This window comes from Phyllopteryx taeniolatus, chromosome 3 (genome assembly GCF_024500385.1).
Source record: "Phyllopteryx taeniolatus isolate TA_2022b chromosome 3, UOR_Ptae_1.2, whole genome shotgun sequence".
NCBI lineage: Eukaryota > Metazoa > Chordata > Actinopteri > Syngnathiformes > Syngnathidae > Phyllopteryx > Phyllopteryx taeniolatus.
In genome coordinates, this window is record NC_084504.1 from 22,520,655 (window position 1) to 22,541,702 (window position 21,048).

Here is a 21,048-nt window from a genome sequence, read left to right on the forward strand (position 1 = left end):
TTTGATGTTGCCTATAGTTGAGTTTGGAGAGGACAGGTGTCTTTTATACAGATGAGTTCAAACAGGTTCCATTAATACAGGTAACGAGTGGAGAAGCCTCGTAAAGAAGAAGTTACAGGCCCATGAGAGCCAGAAAGCTTGCTTGTTTGTAGGTGACCAAATACTTATTTTCCACCATAATTTGCTAATAAATTCTTTAAAAATCAGACAATGTGATCTTCTGGATTCCCCCCCTCATTTTGTCTCTCATAGGCGAGGTATACCTATGATGAAAATTACAGGCTACTCTCATCTTTCATCTCTCATCCATCACTATTCTTCCTGGAATCCACATCCACCATCGTTATCTTTACATTGCAGTACACCATTACAAAAGCACAGAACAACAGCAAAACAACAACAATGACAAAACAATTCACAACAGTCATAACAATAAAACTACACTTTCATGTAGTACAGGACCAAGTTCAAATGAACAATATTTCCAGATATAGAAGTACAAGCACAGTTCATAAATGGTCAGATGGTTAGCTGTGTATCAACATACATTAACTTAATTCCAGTATTTTACATTTTTCTCTATGAATGTGGATGTCCAACAATTTAAATTTTGATTAATTGTTCATGATCGCTATTAAAACAACATTTGTTATTTTCTTGAATGATATGTCCTGGCAGAGCATTATATGTTACAATTTGGCTCTATCTATTACAATACTTTTAAACTTGATTTTTTTAACCTTAGGTAAAGTAAATCTGCATTCAGTAGCAAGCCTTGGGTTGAATACATGTTCTTAGAACTGAAAGAAATGTTTATTTTCATACCCTCATGGGCAATTTAGTCATTGATATTTTCCTTATCAAATTAAGCAACGAGGCATTTGTATCATATTTGTGGAAGTTGATGCAGGTGTGGATATTAGGGGAAAAAAGCTTGCTTGGTATCACTAGAAATAAAGCAAATTCCAGACGAATTGGAAAAAAGCAAAGAACAAAGCAGTTGTTATGAGTGCTTACCCCCCCCCCCCCAAAAAAAGAGATTGCGTATTCCGTACAACAGGGGGCGCTCGATCATCTACCATCGTAGACTTGAGTACGACGAAGAAGTGTGAGTCACTTTTTTTTTTTTTTTTTTTTACGACAACAGATATTTAAAGTGGCCAAACATTTTCACCAGTGATCCAAAGTGTTTACTGAAGCTTCAGGTATGCCTAAGTCATCTAATGCCTTCAAATATCATGTTTTATGTCATGTAAGGGCGTGAGACCTTCCCGTTCAGCATTAGCAGCGTTTTGTTAACAACCCTGCTTTTATAACGACGGTTGCTGGGAGAATGGCATCCAAGCTTTGGGTCTCAAATTTGGATGCAGGGATCCCTTGCAAGGGAGATATTTTCCAAGGACTCCCCTCATAATTCTAACGCCAATAAAACACAACAACCTTGTGCATCCCTAAATGCAATGGGACTTATATATTTTTGAACGTGTTTTCCTAAATATTCTTAACCTATTTAATAGGAAGGAAGTAAATCAAATTCAATTTAATTCAATTCAACATTTATCCTTAGTCGCTAGCTGCTTTTGTTTAAGTAGCTCCTTTTGGTTCTGCCCTGTTGATGGTGTAAGCAATGCACATCAGTAAGGTTGGACCTAAGTTAAAAACAAACAAGCGAACAAAAATTCGTCCTGACAAATGAATTAGAAACGAACCACCCAGCCGTATTCCGGATCACATTGGAGTGAATGCAATGTTCTAATTATGTTCTGATTCTTCTTCTACCTTAAGCAATGGTCCAGGAAAGTGTTCAGATCAAGAGGCGTGGTGCCCATGACTTCACGGAATACTACACTTATGCCTGCACTCGACAGGAATCCATCCCCCTCACTGCTGTCAAAATTCACATCGACAAAGGCATTCTGGACTTCAATGGAGACAGGGTCAAGTTAGCAGATTGGCCTCCCATCCTGGACTCCATCTCTATCAATAAGCACCTTCACCACATTGCAATTACTAGTACATACCAGACAAGCCACGGGTGTGGAGATGCAGGTAATGCTTACAAATTATATTAAAAAGACTAATGGTCCAACTTTGCGTCTGAACCTCTGTCTTTAATGTCATAGATAGAAGGTACTACAAGCCAGTGTTCAGGAAGAAGATCCCATCGATCCGTTCTAAGGACATGACATTCAAGTTGTGTAAAGCTCTGAAGGAGTGTCTGTCTATTTCTCCCAACCTGAAGACTTTAAAGCTTAATGGACTTCCGCTGAGGGAAAGAGACCTTGTCAACTTGACAAAGGTAAGAATGGACAACCAAATTGCAGCTACATTCTTCAGTGTAGTGTTTCATTGTACAGTGGTGCCTTGAGATGCGACTGACCTGACTGATGAGATTTGGCCGTTTTTTTGCTTTGACTTGTGACCAGATATTTCAGATCTGAGCGCTGTACAGTGGCAATGGATTTAACACACTTCACAACAAGCACCAGTTTGGCAGATAGTGAACACATCTTCATAAAAGAGGCTTCAAGTTGTTTTTTGCCACTCAGTTGAAGTTTACTGTCAAACTAAACATAAAACAAAGAGAATCACACATTGTGTGTTTAAAACAACCACAAAGCTTTGCTTTATATAAATCTGTTTAGCTTGATGCTACTAAATGATGCAAGATGCCTCTGATGGGTTGTATTGAGACTGCGTATGGCTGTATTATACTACCCCCAGGTGACCAAGGTGCACACACCAAAAGGAGCAGCACAATTTCCTTTGAATTGAAACATAAAATGTGGCCAAAAACATCTTTATATTCTATTTAATTATGTAATTACTCTATATTTTTATAAAGTACAAAATAATAGTGTGCTATTTTTTTCTTTTTCTTTTTTTTTTTTTTTGGAGGATGCTGGAAACGATTAATGCCATTTCCATTAATTTGATGTTCCATTTCAGGGTTTAGCAAAAAGTGTTTCCTTGGAAGCTCTTTCCCTGGCAAACTGTCCTCTTGCAGATGAGGGCTTGGAGGGTAAGTGGTTACTTATTTGTAATGTATATACAGTGGTATAACGGATATCGGAGAAAAAGGACCGTCGGGACTGAACGATACGTCCAAAAATAGTTTCCATTTGTCACTGTTGTTTACTGGTGCTGTGGCGCAATGCAGGCAGAGATTTGGACTGGTGTTTCCGGGTCACAGATATACAATATGACTAGATCAAATTCCACAAGACGTGCCTACGTAGTGGGCATGTTGAATGTGGTACATTGACGTGGCGGCCATGTAATGATGGTTATATCTATTGTCTATTGTTTCAGTAGTGTTATACAATCTTAAATTGGGTTCCATTTTATTAACCATGTTTTTTTTTCATATATCTTTCAGTCATTTGCCAAAGTGTGAAATACTCTACAAGAATCAAAGAAATAGATTTCACCGGATGCAATATCACATGGAGAGGAGCTGAGCATCTTGCCAACATCATCCAGGTGAAGTTTGTTTCCCGTAACACAGCCTTTCCAACTTTTTAGGTCACTCACGCCCACCCCTTCAACAACATGACTGCGTTTGCACACTCCCCACCTCCCAGCACACATCATTAAAAGAAAAAAAATGAAGTCAAAACACAACGTTAGTTCCAAGGAAATACCACCCACAGGATGGGATTGTATAACTACTTTCAAGTGCATTTCATGTAGACATTTTTGCCATTTGTGTTTTACATACACGTACGCGGGTGTCCACGCAGTCAGTTTACTGCACTAATGCACAAATGAGAAAGAAACTAGTCAGATTATGACCAAACTACTATTTTCAGGAGTGGATGGCAACATTTCCATACAAATGTAAGCAGTAGTTACTTCAAATTTAAATCAAACTTTATTTTTGTCAAATTAACAGTTTTTTTAAATGTAATATTATGACTACTCTTGTGAAATTAGGACTTATGAAAAAAAATTCCCTGCCTCCATTTTCTGGAGTAAGAACTAGATTTCCTTCACCATGAACGCTTTCCTACCCCTTCATTTTTATATTTGGTTATTTTTCCCCATTTTGCTTTTTATTTAGACCATATTGTTCACATTCTACTACTTCAGTGCCTGACCAAATTTTATTCAGACTTCAGTTATTATGTATATTACAAGACTAACCTCCACAGATGACGGTATTTAAAAAATTGTAAATATATCTAAACACAAAGATTTTGTTAAATCCATGTCCATGACAACACAAACAAACTCTATTGTATTTCAGCATCAGGGAATGCAGAGGCATGGCTGCGTATGGGCACAGTCCTTGCGGTATCAACAACCCATATATGAGGGTATGGGAGGTCTCCGCCGCCTCACCCTGAACTGTAACACTTTGATTGGGGACCTGGGTGCTGCTCGTCTTGCACGTGAATTGGCTGAAGACCTCTGGGTTAAAGGTTAGTTAGGAGGTGGCAATATGATGACGGCAAAGAAAAGTATGTATGTACTGTATATCATGTTATCCCTCAAGATCTTTCTTTTGTGTGTTTGGTGTGATCTGAGCAGCTGTGGACCTGCAGAAATGCGGTCTTTCCAATCGAGGAGCATGTCATCTGCTGGAAGTCTTGAAGACAAATTCTACTCTCCGCGTACTGGACATCCGTAATAACCCTTTAGTTGGTAGGAAGCTGTCACAACAACATATTGAATTTTTTTACCATACCATTCGCCCCTTTGTATTAATTGCAGTCCATGTTACATTTGGTTTTACAGTCCATTACATTCGCTGTCACAGAAGTTAAAAAACGGTCACATTATGTGTGGTTTTAGCAATACATGTATTTGAAATCTCAGCATGGGCCAAACTGTTATCTCTTCCCAGAATTTTTATGAAATTATATTTTTCACCAAACCCAACTACAGCAATCTAATTATGTTTTGAATCCACTTTCATATCTGGTGAGATACTTAGGTTATATTTGAACATGCATTTCTAGTCGCATAGATTCTCTTTTAGCAAGCACTGCACTGTGGATTAATAGACAAAACCAAACACGTTTTTTTAAACAGATGATGTAGCAGAAAATTAAAAAAATAATAAATTAAAACACAGGAAACAAAAACACAAATTTTAATGACATTCATATTTTCACATTGTAGTGCTAAAGATATATTATTTTTTCCTCTCTCCATTTCAGACAATTCCCTAATTAAGACTATAATAGAGAAAATACTAATGAAGGCTGAAGAACGAGCACCAGAGGTGAGTTGTTTTGGCTGGCCTACATTAATAAAGCAATTATTACAAAATATGATGAATACATAATTGCTTTGTTTATTTGTTTCACTGCAGTACTGCTGGATCAACAAAGAGTCACCAAAGGCTTCTGCTACTAAGCGGCGAGTGGTGTCCAGTGCATCCACAGAGAGAACAGGTACAATTAATAGGGTCTCCTCAGTCAACTCATGCAAATGTACCATACTCACCCCACCTTCAATAACTAGCCTAAGAAAACACTTTAATCTTGCTTGTGAAAAAGTCAAACAGCAGATGTGTAAGTTGAGTGACATCAACTTGCCTACATTATGTGTCAAATTGTTTCAAGGTGATTGTTTTGTTTTTAAGTCCTCCCAAACCTCTGCATTGGCATGAAATTGTCCCCATTTTTATTGTCTATTTTCTGGCTTTTTAATCCACGTTTAAGAGATTTCAAATGCATATGCTTATTTTAACATTGGCCTGTATGCTCAGGTAAAGTAATCAACACAAGTTAGGGAGACAAAGATCTTTATTTGCACATTTTATTCATTTTCCATGAGAATGAATGCAATATTTTAACAGTGGTAATAATATTACTCTTCCTTTTAAGTCTCCTTTAGGCTACATTCACATTTCAGGTAAAAGTGGCCCAATTACCAATTTTCCCCCCTCATATGTGACACACACCTGTTTTTCATGGCAGTCTGAACAGTAATTATCAGATTTATTTTTTTAATCCATCCTCCACCACTTACTAGTCCTACATCGGATACATCTGGTGTAGAAAATGCATCTTGCCATGCACCCTTGAGGCATTCAAGTGACATCCTGAAATGTTGGATGAAACCTGTGTCCGTAAAGCCCCTCATTCCACATTCCTGTCGCTCCTGTCTTCGACTCCACATCCACGCACACCTGTAAACAAGTAGCAGCTACTACTCCACAAAATGGAATCAATAAAAAAAATGCACCCCTTGTATGTTCACATGAGAGTCTGATTGCAGTCGCGATTGACAAATGTGTAGAACCACCACCCCCAAAAATTGGTTTTGAGCAGAAAAACCTGCTGTGTGAACATAGCCTAATGTTATTGTTTTTGTTTTGTTTTGTTGTTGTTGTTGTTGTTGTTTTACCTGGAGGACTCAGCGCAATATCCATCCATCCATCCATTTTCTGAGCCGCTTCTCCTCACTAGGGTCGCGGGCGTGCTGGAGCCTATCCCAGCTGTCATCGGGCAGGAGGCGGGGTACACCCTGAACTGGTTGCCAGCCAATCGCAGGGCACATAGAAACAAACAACCATTCGCACTCACAGTCATGCCTCCGGGCAATTTAGAGTCTCCAATGAATGCATGTTTTTGGGATGTGGGAGGAAACCGGAGTGCCCGGAGAAAACCCACGCAGGCACGGGGAGAACATCCAAACTCCACACAGGTGGGGCCGGGGATTGAACCCGGGTCCTCAGAACTGTGAGGCTGACGCTCTAACCAGTCGGGCACCGTGCTGCCCTCAGCGCAATATTGGCATGAAAATCAAGAACGCTTATTTGGATTATATTAAACATTTTGTGCTGCATATATAGAGTCCATTAGATTATTGCCAATCTTTGCCAATAAAATGATGGATAATTAGTTTTGAAATCAGAAGTTAGGGGAAAATACTGGTACATTTTTAAGTATGGATGGGATACATTTGATATAGAGCAGTGATTCTCAAAACATGGTGCAGCAGTATTTGGGCTCCCTCTAGTTGTACACGATAGAACCACAGAATTAAATTTCAAACTTCACCTCTAAGTACAATACATTTGTGTTTAATCTTTAACATTTATTATGGTACAAGATTTATTTAACTTTGATGTGCAATGCATTTTAATTAAAGCGTTGTTTAAGTACAGTTGTTTTCCAATATATAAGCTTCGTGTTAATGTTCAAACTGGGTCCTGCTCCAGTGGCTTCCAATAATATTAAATACATTTTTATGGAAAAAAACCTGCCTTGTTTTTGGTGAGCACTGATCTAAAGTCTCGAGTCAGTCTCATTATAGACTCAATTGTATGACATGTGTTGTGTGACTGCGCTGGTGACATGTTGCGTGATCCCTTTACTTTGACGTCCACGCCTCTCGCTGATGTTGCCCTCTGTGATGCAGCTTCTCAGAAAAGGACCTCCACTGAAGATGAAGGCTCAGTTGCTGTTCTTCATCACCAATCCACTTCCCGCTGCAGACAAGTGCCCCATCATTCTGCTGCACGTGCTGGACGCCAGCGGTGAGGAGACTGTTGAGTTAGTTCATTGCAATGTTAAAAACACAAAACATTGCACTGGTTACAGATGACAATGCAGCAGATTCCACAACCTGAGTGAGAATTTACATCAGTTTACATAAGAAACTAAGCTCCTCTATCATGACAGTTGTGACAGGCCCAATTGGAGTTAACACTGAGTGTCCTACCTGGGATGGATGACCCGGGTTGTGCAATGACACTCCACTGTGTTGCATTCATATGTTCCAGAGGCTTTCCTCCTGCAGATGCGAAGGATCACAGTTTCCCGGTAATGCAGTACGGAGCCAGTCAGCAGTATCTTCAAGGCCAAGTATGGATTTATATTTAGCGTTTTACGTCTCATTTTACATGTGATAAATTGTACTTCAAACACTCTTCTGACCCCATAAGGCTCCGTCCACTGTGAGGGTTACGTTTGCGTCTGATTCAGAGGAAGAGGACGGTAATGAGGAAGAGGGCAAGGCAGTGGTGGCGGGGGATCAAAAGCCATTTAATCGAAGCCACCAGGACAGTGTCAATGAACGACGGCTGGAATGTATGCAGGTCAGCCACAGCGAGCCTTGACTTCACTGCTTGAACTTTTTTCAATGCGGCTTGTCTCATATTCCCTGCAGATGGCGCTACATGAATGTCGTTTGCGATTGGGAGAGGAGCGCAGGGCTAGACTTAAAGCCGAATCGTTTCTCAGAGAGGTACTGTAATCACATTATTTGTGTAATGGCTCTTTTTTTATCTTGACTAATACTTAAATTTAGTATTGTGTTAAGAGAAACTCAATATGGCAGCAGACTGGCCTAATGCTGAGGACACAGTTCTGAGGCTTGGGCATTCCTGTGTTAAGTTTGTATGTCCTCCCCATGCTTGCGTGGGGTTTCTTTGGGTAGTCCACTAGTTCCTCCCACATTCCAAAAACATACACATTAGGTTCATTTCATGAAGTCTCCGAATTCTCCATAGTTGTGAATGTGAACGTGGATGAATGAATAATTTTCTCTCAATTATTACTGTTTTGCGCGTAGATATTGGTCCATTGAGTCATTATGCGATGTAGGAAGGATAATCATCCTTTGTCTTTAAGATGCTGTGTTTCCGTATAAAAAAAACAAAAAAGAATGATAATAGCATAGCTACTCGTTTAGGAAAACAACAACTCCCAAGTGACTGTCTCTCTATTGTCTTGTTTTCATTCAGTTTGAGTTGGAGAATGCTCGTCTGCGTGAGAACAACCTCTCCTTGTCCAAGGCGCTCGAAGCCACGGGCTCTGCGCTACCGGACCGCCGCGGCCTTGAAGATGAAGACGTGCTGGAGAGCATCGAACGCTCGTTCACCAAGTTCCACGCTTTCCTGGATCTCGTCAAGGATGCTGGGTGGGTAATGTACTGTTACTACTCGCCATTTCTATTCCCATAGTGCTCTGGCACGTTAACATAACACTTGCCAGCCACTTTGTGATGAATTATTTCAAAATACGGTTCCAGAATGGCAATAGATACATTTATAAATACATTTAAGTCAATTATGAATGCTGGCACAATCAAATGAGACCCAATACAAAAGCCTTGTTTAAAAAAAAAAAAAAAAATAAATAAATCTGCTTTTGCAAAGATCATGCTCAATTCTTTTGAAACCTCATTTATTTCGACACATACAGTGAACATATACGAGGCAGCTGTCAGTATGATGAAGTGCAGTTTGACCTCACTATGAACTGCAATGATAAATGTATTGCATTTGACCTTTTGGAAAGGCTGTTTTTGTGATTTAGCGGTTGTGTTGCACCTCATTAGTCTGCAAGTGGATATGATTTGACTGGTTTGGGAATTATTTTCTATTACTGACTGTTTAATCAATTTGCTTCTATTTGTTTTAAGTACAGTACACCAGTTTGCCTAAAACCTTTGGTGTTAGGAATTTCCAATTCACTTAATTGAGAAAATAGACAATCGCGGCGGTAGAACCTCTAGATTCAAATGCCTTAAAAGTTTAACAATGTGGCGCTCAACCAATATTTTCTGGAAGAATATGCATTCAAAGTCAGTCAACCTTTAGTTTTGTTTTTACATTGACATTGTTTCTTTCTTTTCCCTTCGGGTTGTTGGTTTCTCCTACCGGGTGACCGCAGCGACCTTGGTCTTTGGTGATTCAGTTGAGTGTTGGTGAGGGCAAGTTTTGTAGAAGGATATAAGGTTGTTTCTTTTTGTAATAATTTTACTTAGCATTTTTTATGCCTTTATGAAATGTGCTATACAAACAATGATAAGATTAAGAACAAACAATACTAACCATAATAAATGGAGCATAAACCAGGGAATTACAGTAAGACTTGGCATAAAAGTGATGATGCCAAAAATAATCAAACATACAAAATGATTCTCAGCTGCTGTCGGTGTACTCAAAATGAAACTCAGGGCACCTATTCTAGGAGGGGGTATAAAGCACTTCCTTCTTGGCGTGATCTACAGTAGGTGATACATCAGACAGTATTTGCTTTCATTATCCTTTACTGGCAGTGACAGATGGAATGAAAGTGGAACATGAAGCTTGAGGTTTCTTTTTCATTCTGATGCCTTGATGCCTCTTGAATATATTATTATTATCCATCCATCAATTTTCCATACCGCTTATCTTCACCAGGGTCGCGGGCGTGCTGGAGCCTATCCCAGCTGACTCTGGGCGAGTGGCGGGGTACACCCGGAACTGTTCGCCAGCCAATCGCAGGGCACATATACACAAACAACAATTCACATTCTCACCTATGGGGAATTTAGAGAATTTTTCAATTAACCTACCATGCATGGTTTTTTTGGAATGTGGGAGGAAACCAGAGTACCCAGAGAAAACCCATGCAGGCACGGGGAGAACATGCAAACTCCACACAGGCGAGACTGGATTTGAACCCAGGTCCTCAGAACTGTGAGGCATTCGGCCACTGAGCCGCTTATTATTATTATTATTATTATTACTACATTTTAGTTGCAAGCGTGTTTCAAAGCAGCAAAGGATACTTTACAACAAAAGCACAAATGGGGTCAATGCTACACATACTGTAAAAGGAGGGTTTGTTAGAGCTTATTACTTTTCAGATAGACAGACAGACAGATAGAATACCACATGCTCCGCCGTTATATCTGCCTAAAGTGGCTACTTTAAATGACACTCAAAAGTTCAGAATTTGGTTTATACATGATACATTTAACCTGAATTGTTAATTGTTGTGTGTTTTCATTTCAAAGTACAATGAGATAGTGAAAAACATTAATATGAATACAAATAAAATAAAAAAAATACAAATTGGGTCGTTGACTGGTAAAACTGTTGACTGGTAGTGTATATGTAAAATTGTTTATTTTACTGATATTTTGTATCTTATTATTTACACTAAATCAATTAATTATTGTTGTAATTTTATTTTTCATTTTAAGGTTATTAAATGAGCTGAATGAATAAAAAGTAAATAAAAATCAATGTATTTTAAGTCAATTTGTTGGGGAAAAACGGCTAGATTAATGCCACAAATATTACGGGTCACTTGATAATATAAATGCTTGGTGAGCTGGACTAAAGAACGTAGTGTGCCATATATGTCCCGTGGCCGCTTGAGTTTTGTTTTGACACAACCAACTCCTACTTTTCATTACCCTAATTTCCCCTCTGAGGATCGTTAAAAGATTACATTTGTATCTTAACTCACCTCCTTTTTATCTTTAGGTGATCAGCAAGTCATTCCAATGCAATAAATCCCCACTTGTGTTTTTGCTGATCATTTAAAGTGTTATAGATATGATAAAGCCATGCTGACTTAACAGAACAGCAAACCCATTTATCAGCGGGATACATTTTAGACCAACCTGCAATAGGTGAAAATCTATAGATAGAGAAACCCAATTCAAAGAAAACATTTTCTCAGTTCATTTTTCAGTTTTACCCTTCCCACACACTTAACCCCATTTAAACTTTTTAAGACACACTTTTTAAACCCTTGAATGACATTGTTAAACGTATTTGAACACAAACAAAAACAAAGCATAAAATGTATTGGTGTCTGTGTGTTTAACTGTTCTCCTGGCCTTCAATAAAAGGCTTAATTAAAAGTGCAGCAGCAAGTAAGTATACTATAACAATGAGCACTTGAAAATTGTCTTTATAAGGGGAGCACGAATGATGAACTGCGATAGAGCGGTGGAACAAAGTGCAAGAGATGCTCTTTTACTGTAACATGTAGTCAAAGTCATTTGCTGCTTGGTTCTTGTGGTGTATGCCTTGCACTTAAGTCAGTTTCACTTTGAGCAAGTGTGTTAAGTGTGCTGGTGTTTCTGCCCTTATCTCGTCTTTTGTTGGTTTTTGTTTTTATATATACACTGCTGCACCGTGCCACGGTGATGACTAATAAGGGAGGAACTCTTGAAAATGATCTCCATCACTGATGACATTTTTTTTTTTTAAATTTAATGATTAACAAACAACATTTCCAATGTTCTCAAACAATTTTCAGCATGTACATCTGCAAAAAAAAAAAAAAATAAGTTTAATTGTTGATTACATGACTGATCAGCATAGTATATAAAATTATCTAAAGATAAAATGAAAGACTAGAAGTAGAAAATAGAATGCAACATAAAATAGGTAAACCAACTCTGGATATATTTCAGTCTGAGACGTTGTACACTCACCTACTTTTCCTATTGTTAATGAATATGATACAGCTGAAAATAAGGTTCAATTCTCATTGGAAAGGCACAAATCTGTGAGTTGATTTGGAAAACCTTTTAATGGTGACCGAAGAACTTGGCATAAAAATGATCATGTTAATTAGATATTCAAAATTACTGTCTTTTGTGTTAACAGCGAATAACATCTTTCAGATAAAGAATATGGGTGGCTTTAGATTAGAAGCTTTAAAGAAATACACCACTTGAACCTTCATCTCTTATTTTGTACTTCTCTATCTTGAACTACGGTGTATTTAAAAAATAAATAAATAAATAAAATTACACGTACAATTTGTAAATTTGAAGTTCAACAAAGTTTTTCGGGAAGAATATGCCTCAAAAGTCAAACAAAACTTCGACTTCAAATCGTTGTCTGACATGAGATGTGAGACTTCACAAAGGTTTAGGTTTAGGTTTGTGTTTTACCTTTTATTTAAGCTTGAAAGTTTTTTTAACATCACTATAGAGGGGGTAAAAAGTGAGAAAATTACTATAGAATCGGAAATGAAACTTATAAGACAAGGGAAAGGGTCTGGCTACCCAGTACTCGGTACAGTATGAGCAATATTATGAATTAAATATTATTTACATACTCAAATGAACTTTGCATACTAGGTGTTAACATAAATACATGTATTATACACTGCACAATGCTTATTAATTTTAGCAGTAGCTATAAAATGCCAGTAGGAGACAGTATTGCTCTGCAAACTTCTTTTTTTCTCCCTATAGTAAATGATCAAATGATAAGGGATTAAAAAAAAAAAAATCACCTGTACAGTTTTGTAATGGTCACAGTTTAAGCCTGGAACAAAATAATTGGGAAACATTGTTCTGAAAATATTGTAGAAGAACTTGGAAGTCAACTAGCATCGACAATTGTGTTTGACGGTACATGTTTGAGTCACATCAGCTTGCATTTAAGATCGTACTTTTCCACCGTTTTGCTAACATCGTCTCTCTTAGCCTTGGTCAGCTTGCATCAATGGCTGGAATCGACACGACAGATTTCCTGCCTTTGGGAAGACCACAGCTCTCTTCCACACTGGGACACGGAACCCAATTGGATGGAGCAGCATGCGGTGGACACCATTGTCATGATATTCCGGCGCAAAATCCTGTTTTGGTAAGCATTTAGAAGTGATTGTTACGGTCTTATAAAACTTACCTCAACATATGAAACTGAGCCAAGTAGTCATTAAAGTATCAGTAAAGGGAAAGCACAAATCGATAATAATAATGTATGAGGCAAGGACGTTTTGGTGAAAATCTGGATAAGGATGCTGATACACAAATAATATTTTTTAACCACTTGAACTGCTGTGGAATCACCCCCAAAGTCATAATGGCACTTCCACGTCTGTTCATAATTCTCCATGAACCAGCGAGTAGCCTTCTAACAAACAGATGGACCAGCTAACACAAATAAGATGTAACATGGATTGTTTATACTTTTCTCAATTTTGTAGTTTTGGGTATGGTCTGCTTAGTGGCTTTCTAGTTATGTATGATCATTATGGCCTTAGTAAAATAATCCATCTAATGTTGCCTGAAGACTTTTGAACAGCACCGTATATCCAAGGTTAGATTTACAATGCGTGGTTGAAGTGACACGATTCAGATTTATTTCCTTTTTTGCTGTAATTTCAACATAAATAGAAAAAAAACTGGCATTTTCCAAATATTGATCAAAAAATCAGATGTGCATTGGATACCTTCCAGTGTGAGATCAGTGAAAACATGCGGATCAGATGAACTCCGTCAATGCAAGCTCAACTCCATCGACATACAGTAAACGTTTTATTGTTTTATTGTCACAAGCAATCATTTAAACCAGGGGTTTCAAACTCATTTTAGCTCAGGGGCCACATGGAGGAAAATCTATTACTAAGTGGGCCGGACAGGTAAAATCTTGGTTCTGTATATAACTTAAAAACAACAACTTCAGATTGTTTTCTTTGTTTTAATACGGTCCAAAATAGAACCTCAGTCACCAATCAAGAATAAGTTAAATATACAAATCAAATCAAATCAATTAAAAACAATAGCACATCAACATATAAACATGAAGCTGGAGCCTGAGGACAGTGTGTCTAAAATAGTATAAGCACATCATCACAATTCATCATAAAATACTTCAAGGTATTTGAAAATTCTGAGGACAAAGAACACACGAATACACAATGCCTCAGTGAATCACAGAAGTCTTACACAGATCACAGAGCTATATCATGCAGCACTTAAAGTGGGGTTGCATTGTTTATTTGACTCCTGATACCTGGCATCTTTTAGCTTTCACCGGCACATCAACATCGGGCATCACATCATGAGTAGCAGCCAACCTCAGGATGTGATTTAGGTGCTTGTGCGTGAGCCTTGAGCACAGCGTTGTTTTAGTTATGCTCATTACAGAGAGAACTTGCTCACAAAGATATGTCTGTCTGTATATGGGCTGTCAAGTTGGGGTCACCTGGCAAGAGAGTCTGATCAAATGTGTCCAAGACAGCTGCGACAAATTTGCCCTTCAAATCTGAGTCACACTGCAAGTCTATTATTTCAAGTTGGATGTTGGCAGGCAGATCAGAGGGATTCACGGTGATTGGCGAGCAAAAAACTTTTAAGTCTTTCTCCAGTTCACCAAAAATCTGAAAGCGTTGCTCAAACTCCCGTAACAGTCCTGTTATTTTATCTTTGAACCGCTTCGTGTCTATGAGATGTTGGGTTGCGGACACATTTTTCAGACAAGGGAAGTGAGCTCCATCACCACCGGCGAGTTGCGTCTCCCACAATGACAGCTTCAACTTGAAAGAGCGTATGCTGTCATAATACAGCATGACAACTTTGTTGCGGCCTTGCAGCTGTTTTTTCAAGTTATTCTGGTGCTCTGTAACATCCACCGTAAATGCAAAGTCCTGCGTCCATTCTGCGGAAGGAAATTCTAACACTGGTTTGCCCTTTCCATGAACTGTTCAATTTTTTTCTCGTAAATCAACGAAATGCCACAGCACAGCACCTCGGCGTAACCACTTTTACCTCAGTGTGGTACGGCAGGCCAAAAAATGTGGTCTTTCTCTCTGAGAAGGCTGTCAAACTGACAGTGAGTCAGGCTTCTGGATCGGATGAAATTAACAGTTTGGATGACCACCTTCATGACGTTATCCATCTTGAATTACAACACAAAGCCTCCTGGTGCAACATACTTTGGCACCATCTCCACGAACACTTCGGGGACGGTCAATGTGTCATCAACTCCGCGGATGAAAATGGCCAGTTGTGCAACATCTTTACAAATAAATGTATTAGATGATTTCATTTTGAAAATAAAAATGCATTGGAAGTGCATGAGTACTTGCGCGTGTGGAAAAGACTCACTGTAACAGTTGAGATGTATCACCTCAACATACACTCCTTGTGACATTTTGCGCATTATAGAAAGATCACAAAAAATGTGAGCAGGTGAAGTTTTTCAGCAGATAGCGAAAGATAGTTCCCACAAAAAAAAATGCAATTAGGTGGATTTGTGAATAGCGAACAGGCAGGAGGTCACTGTACATCATAAGTGGGCACTTAGACCTGCATTTGAAATCCAGCCTAAATTATTTGACTCCGCCTCCATTTTCTTTTCAGGCCGCCAGTGCTCATCCTGATGGCGTAGCTGACATCAGCACTTCTAAATCTCCGTACTCTGTCACTAAGCCTGTGCATCAAGAGGGGCCGCTCGATGTGACCTTCCAGCAGGCTGCTGAAGCACACGTGGACTTAAGTCTTCTGAGAGAACAGGAGCCAGATGAGTTCTCTAAACCCGAAACCCAACGTGACTCCGGTTCAGAGCAGAGCTTCGCTAGCCAGAGATCCCACCGTGAAAGTCTGACTCGGGGAAATCGCCCAAGCGGGACCCTCTGCGGCTCCCATCGTAGTAACGGCTTCACTTCCAGTCACAGCAATTCATCCAATAGCTGCAGCTCCCATGGCAGATGGAGCGCAGGCGATATCATGAGAGACATTGTAAGTAATAAGATGCAGTCAGCAGGCTCGCGGAAGCTAGTGGTCATACAAAGGTCTGGGTCAGAGGGCAAGGCCAGTCCGGGGACGGAGATTCTGGAGAAGATCAGATCTCTGGCGGCTCTGCAAGGATGCTCGGATGGTGAATATTTCTAGCATGACAGACTCTTTGGCAGCTCTTTTTCAGGTTATTTACTTGAAGAAATTACAACTCTATATTTTAATTGGAACTTTAAAATTTTGGAAGACTCTCAGGCCTCCAGGGGAACCTTTTCATCAAGTGTTGATCTCAAATGTGCATCAGACCAATGAAAAACACAAATATTTTACCCTTAGTAGTAGTTTTTTTTATTTTTTATTTTTTTGCCAAAGCGTATTAAGACAAGTTTTGCTATTACAACACATATTTTTTTACAGCAGTTTCAGAATTCACCAACAATAGTATATGTCCTTAATTATTCATTATGTTCTAGATTACTGTTATAATTCTGCATTGTGAACCTAACCAAACCTCTTATCACTCACAAAAAAAACCCCCAAAAAAACAATGAATTGCTTTTCATTTGTCCTTGTTGTTGCTGTTGCTGAGTGAAAATTATGTCCAATAAATCACCACTTTACTATTTTGAAATCCACATTATGCATTTCCCCCCACAATTTAAAACAGATCCCAAATGCCCTACTAACATGTCTATGACAGACTTTTGTCAAATTCCTCATGGATCAAGAATGATCGTACACATTTTATTCGATTTTTCGTGGTGGTCCTATCTCATACAAATAAGCCACCCCCACACAGCAAAACTGCACATTTTGAAGTGGCCTTTTACTGTGGCCAGCCTAAGACAGACCGGTGCAATACTGTAGTCAAGCGGTCTAATCAGCATCAGAAGATGCCACAACAGTGACGTGGATGGACTATCACATCAACGGAGAGGGGCTCACTAAAACAAATTAAGACAGATTTGTGAGCTATATTTAAGAGAAACTGTGAATGAGTGTTCCACTATCAATGTACAGCGACAATTTTGAGAAGTAAATTATCAAAGATCCTGCTGTTGTTTGAGTCATAATACTCGTCAAGCTTACTGTTATCATGAATGAGCGCACACACACACACACACACACATCGTCTGACAGATCGATCAATTGAAGCAACATAAAAATGTCTTTTCACAGCAATTCATGCAATCCAAAGACGTTGATGAACTATTACCGTCGAGCAATTTGCAGTTCAGAATTTCAGTCAACATAATGTGAGCTCACTTATTGTGTAGTGGTACACTCGCCTGACTTTGGTGCATGCAACGCGGGTTCAGTTCCGACTCACACAGAGTGCGTGTGAGTGTGAGTTGTCGTCGGTGTCTATATGTGCCCTGCAACTGAGTGGCGACCAGTTCAGGGTGTAGTCTGCCTTTCGCCCGAAGTCAGCTGGGATAAGCTCCAGCGGCCCGCGACCCTGAACAGGATAAGCGGTGTTGAGAATGGATAATGTGAGACCAGTAAGTATCTAAACTCCACAAGGTTATATGGTCTTTTCTTTGGCATTTGTGTGTGTGTGTGTGTGTTTTCTAATGCCACCACGGAAGTGTGCCACCAGACTGCAGTACAATAAGTCGAGATCTTGGATAAATCAAGTGCTTCCTCCCTGTCTCCCTCTGTGCGTTCATCAAAATATGGGCGAGTAAGCATATTGTTAATACTAAATAAAACTTATTCTTAACAGTGGTTCTTTTTTTTTTTTTTATATTTGTATGATGTTAAAAAATGTTGCTTAAAACAGTTGAATTTCCTTGTTACATGAAAACAAATTCAAATCAAACTAAGGGCACCTTGGCGTACAAGTGGTTAAAATGTCTGTCTGTGCCATCATATTATGAGGAGGAAAAATTTGTAGGTTTTTTACAACAATTTTTGGATTGGAATTGGTTGGCTATCTTATTAAAATACAATAACAGATGGCTCCAGGACATAGCTTTGAGGAACAAAATGATTACATGTGAAACTGAACATGCCAGGTTCAATCTCTACAATAGATATTTTGGGAGAAACCAAATGAACAAGTAAATGAGTCTTCAAACCTCAAATCATATTGAGCAGATGTTTCAGACTGACGTGTGAAACACATGACAATTCAGAAATAACATCAAAGGTGTTTAAATTGTATAGCAGCCCGTCTGTACCTTAACTCAATAGTTTAATTTATTGCATGTTTTTTTACATGTTGGCATCAACAACATTTATAGTCTACAGATAAAAACAACTGAAATACATCCCTCCTCCAAACCAACGATTGGATAGCCTGCACTAACTACATTATGTAATGTAATATTGGGACGCCATTCTCCAGGAAGGTCTTATCGTCGTCTGGTGATAAGAAGTTTATGTTTGAGCCTCTAGCCAGTGTGAACCTGGTATTTTAAAAAAAAAAATGCCATGTTGAAAATTGAAGGCTGTCACTTTGACCTTATATAATACTGTACTTGCTGTCGGCTATCCCATGGGTTCCCCTGAGAGTCATTTAACAAATGACCCTCGTCGTACTCTGTACTTTCAGCAAACTGTAATGAAATGAGATGATCAAAGGTTCCCTTTTTCAGGGCTATGTCCCCAACATTGAACAGTGAACTTGTACAGACTATTGGCGTTCCATGCACATTGTGAACTACTGAAAAGATACAGTACATAGTTGCCTTCGACCTCCTTGTCCATAGACAGTTGTTTTTGCACTGTTTAGTTCCTTTAAAATGTAAGTAACAATATGGTATTTGAAATGATCATGTCGACTGATTGAGCAAATATTACAAAATATATATAGTAGTCAGTCAAACCATTTTAGGATTATTTGGGCCACACTTCAATGAAACAAAAGCAAAATTATGAGGAAAAAGACCTGAAGGTTATGAGAATAAAGCTGTATTGCTTTGAGAAACAAGGCAAAGTTACGAGAATAAAGTTGTATTAAGAGAAAAACTTGTAATAATACAAATAATTTACTGTTACAGGAATAAAATCAGCAAATTAGAAATCAGAATATCATGAGAAACTAAATGTATTATGTTAATTAAAAAAAACAAAAACAAGTCACATTTCTCCATTGAAATTACTGGAAACTGTCTTGAGACCACTACCTATTGATCAGGTAATATCATTAAATACTTTTTTTAAAACACTTCTAGATGATGACGCATGAAAGATTATCAGGGTCAAGCTGAAAAGAAAAAAAAATTGAACATTTACAAAAATCTTGGCTAAATCTTCCAAGAAAAAAAATGAAATGAGAAAAAATGCCTACAATTGCGAGAGAGAGCATGTCAAGCTTTCTGCTTCTTGCAGACTCTTCCCAAGCTTTAGAATCAATCTTAAAGTTCTGCTACTGGTCTATAAATCACTAAACTGTTTAGGTCCTGAATACATGAATGAAATGCTAATGGGATATCAACCCAGTAGGGCTCTGAGATCGACAAACTCGGGTCAAATAGTGGAGCACAGAGTCCAACGCAAACATTGTGAAGCAGCATTTAGCTATGATGCTGCACACAAATGGAATAAGTTGCCAACAGAAGTGACGTCAGCCCCAAGTGTGCATGTTCTTAAGTGCAGGTTAAAAACTCTTCTTTTCTCCCATGCTCTCTGGAGCAGTTCCACTTTTAAAAGATATTTCTTGCACTGTACGCTGTTTTAATTGTTTTTTTTTTCTCTTTGTTTTAGTTTATAAGCTGTTTTTCTTGGTTTTTAAATGCTTTTAATCATGTTAAGCACATTGACTTACCTTGTGTATGAAATGCGCTATATAAATAGATTTGCTTTGCTTTGCTTTACGTATAAGACAACATTATATCAGACACACTGACCGCTTTCATTCAGTCAAAATAATAGCCAATTAATAAATCTCCACATTGTGGACAGGTGCCAGACAGAGAGCTTATCTTTTATTTCCCCAACTACTGTAATTTTACTCCTATCAATTGTGTATTAACACAATATAAGTATGTGGAGGCCAGGGTTTAAGTTAATGTACAGTAGCTCTTTATATTGCCAAGAAATCATATGAGGCCCCTCAAACTTTGTGGATGCACATACACTTCACTATTAGGCAATATCCTGTGATATCTTTCAGCCAATCAGCAAAGAAAGATGGCGTACCCGGAGAAAATCCACAAAAACATGGGGAGAATAATGCTAACTCAACACCTGAAGGTCAGAGCTAAGATTGGAAACCGAACCAATGAACCGTGAGGCAGGGTTTGCCCAAGAACGCAAAAATGTACACCGATGCCGCTATCATCCATTCATCTATCTGTCCATCCATCCATATTCTATAGCGCTTGTCCTCATTCTAATTGCGGGTGAGTTGGAGCCTATATGCCAGCTGACCTCAGGACTGGGCTGGTCGCCAGTCAATCCCAGGGCACATAATGAGATGAAAATGATATTAGTATCATAAATGTTTTCAAAATTACAAAACTAATGAGCCAATCGAATCAGCATTGTCAGTATGCAATAATTAATGGCTCCAGGACAGATCCTTGTGATATACCATAATTAAGTGTGAAATAGAACATAGTTTGCACAGATTTTATGATTTCTGGAAAACCATAGTAGAGGTAGCACAGTTGCCTGGTAATTATAGCACATCTTCAAAGTTCAGAGGTTCTTGGTTCAAATCTTATATGTCTTCCGCAGTGGGCTGGCGACCCCGCCTCACCCACGACCCAAATGAGAGAAAGCATGATAGTAAACAATGGAAAATCAGAGTTAAGTGACCTGGTGTAAGCAGTTTCAAGATGATCTCAAATATTTTTGTAAAAAAAACTAAGAAAC

The 21,048-nt window shown here is 38.7% G+C and overlaps 1 protein-coding gene across 1 annotated transcript; it reads left to right on the forward strand.

Annotated features, from left to right (window-relative positions):
• Positions 1-1,108: 1,108 nt before the first annotated feature.
• Positions 1,109-16,772, forward strand: cep78 (centrosomal protein 78). Its single transcript, XM_061767672.1, has 16 exons — positions 1,109-1,205; positions 1,786-2,049; positions 2,124-2,299; positions 2,950-3,022; positions 3,380-3,483; positions 4,250-4,424; positions 4,534-4,647; positions 5,166-5,230; positions 5,321-5,402; positions 7,378-7,495; positions 7,742-7,823; positions 7,904-8,056; positions 8,128-8,205; positions 8,705-8,880; positions 13,189-13,348; positions 15,850-16,772. Exons 2-16 carry the CDS (start codon positions 1,788-1,790, stop codon positions 16,378-16,380), a joined length of 2,349 nt encoding a protein of 782 aa, XP_061623656.1. The 5' UTR covers positions 1,109-1,205; positions 1,786-1,787; the 3' UTR covers positions 16,381-16,772.
• Positions 16,773-21,048: the final 4,276 nt, after the last annotated feature.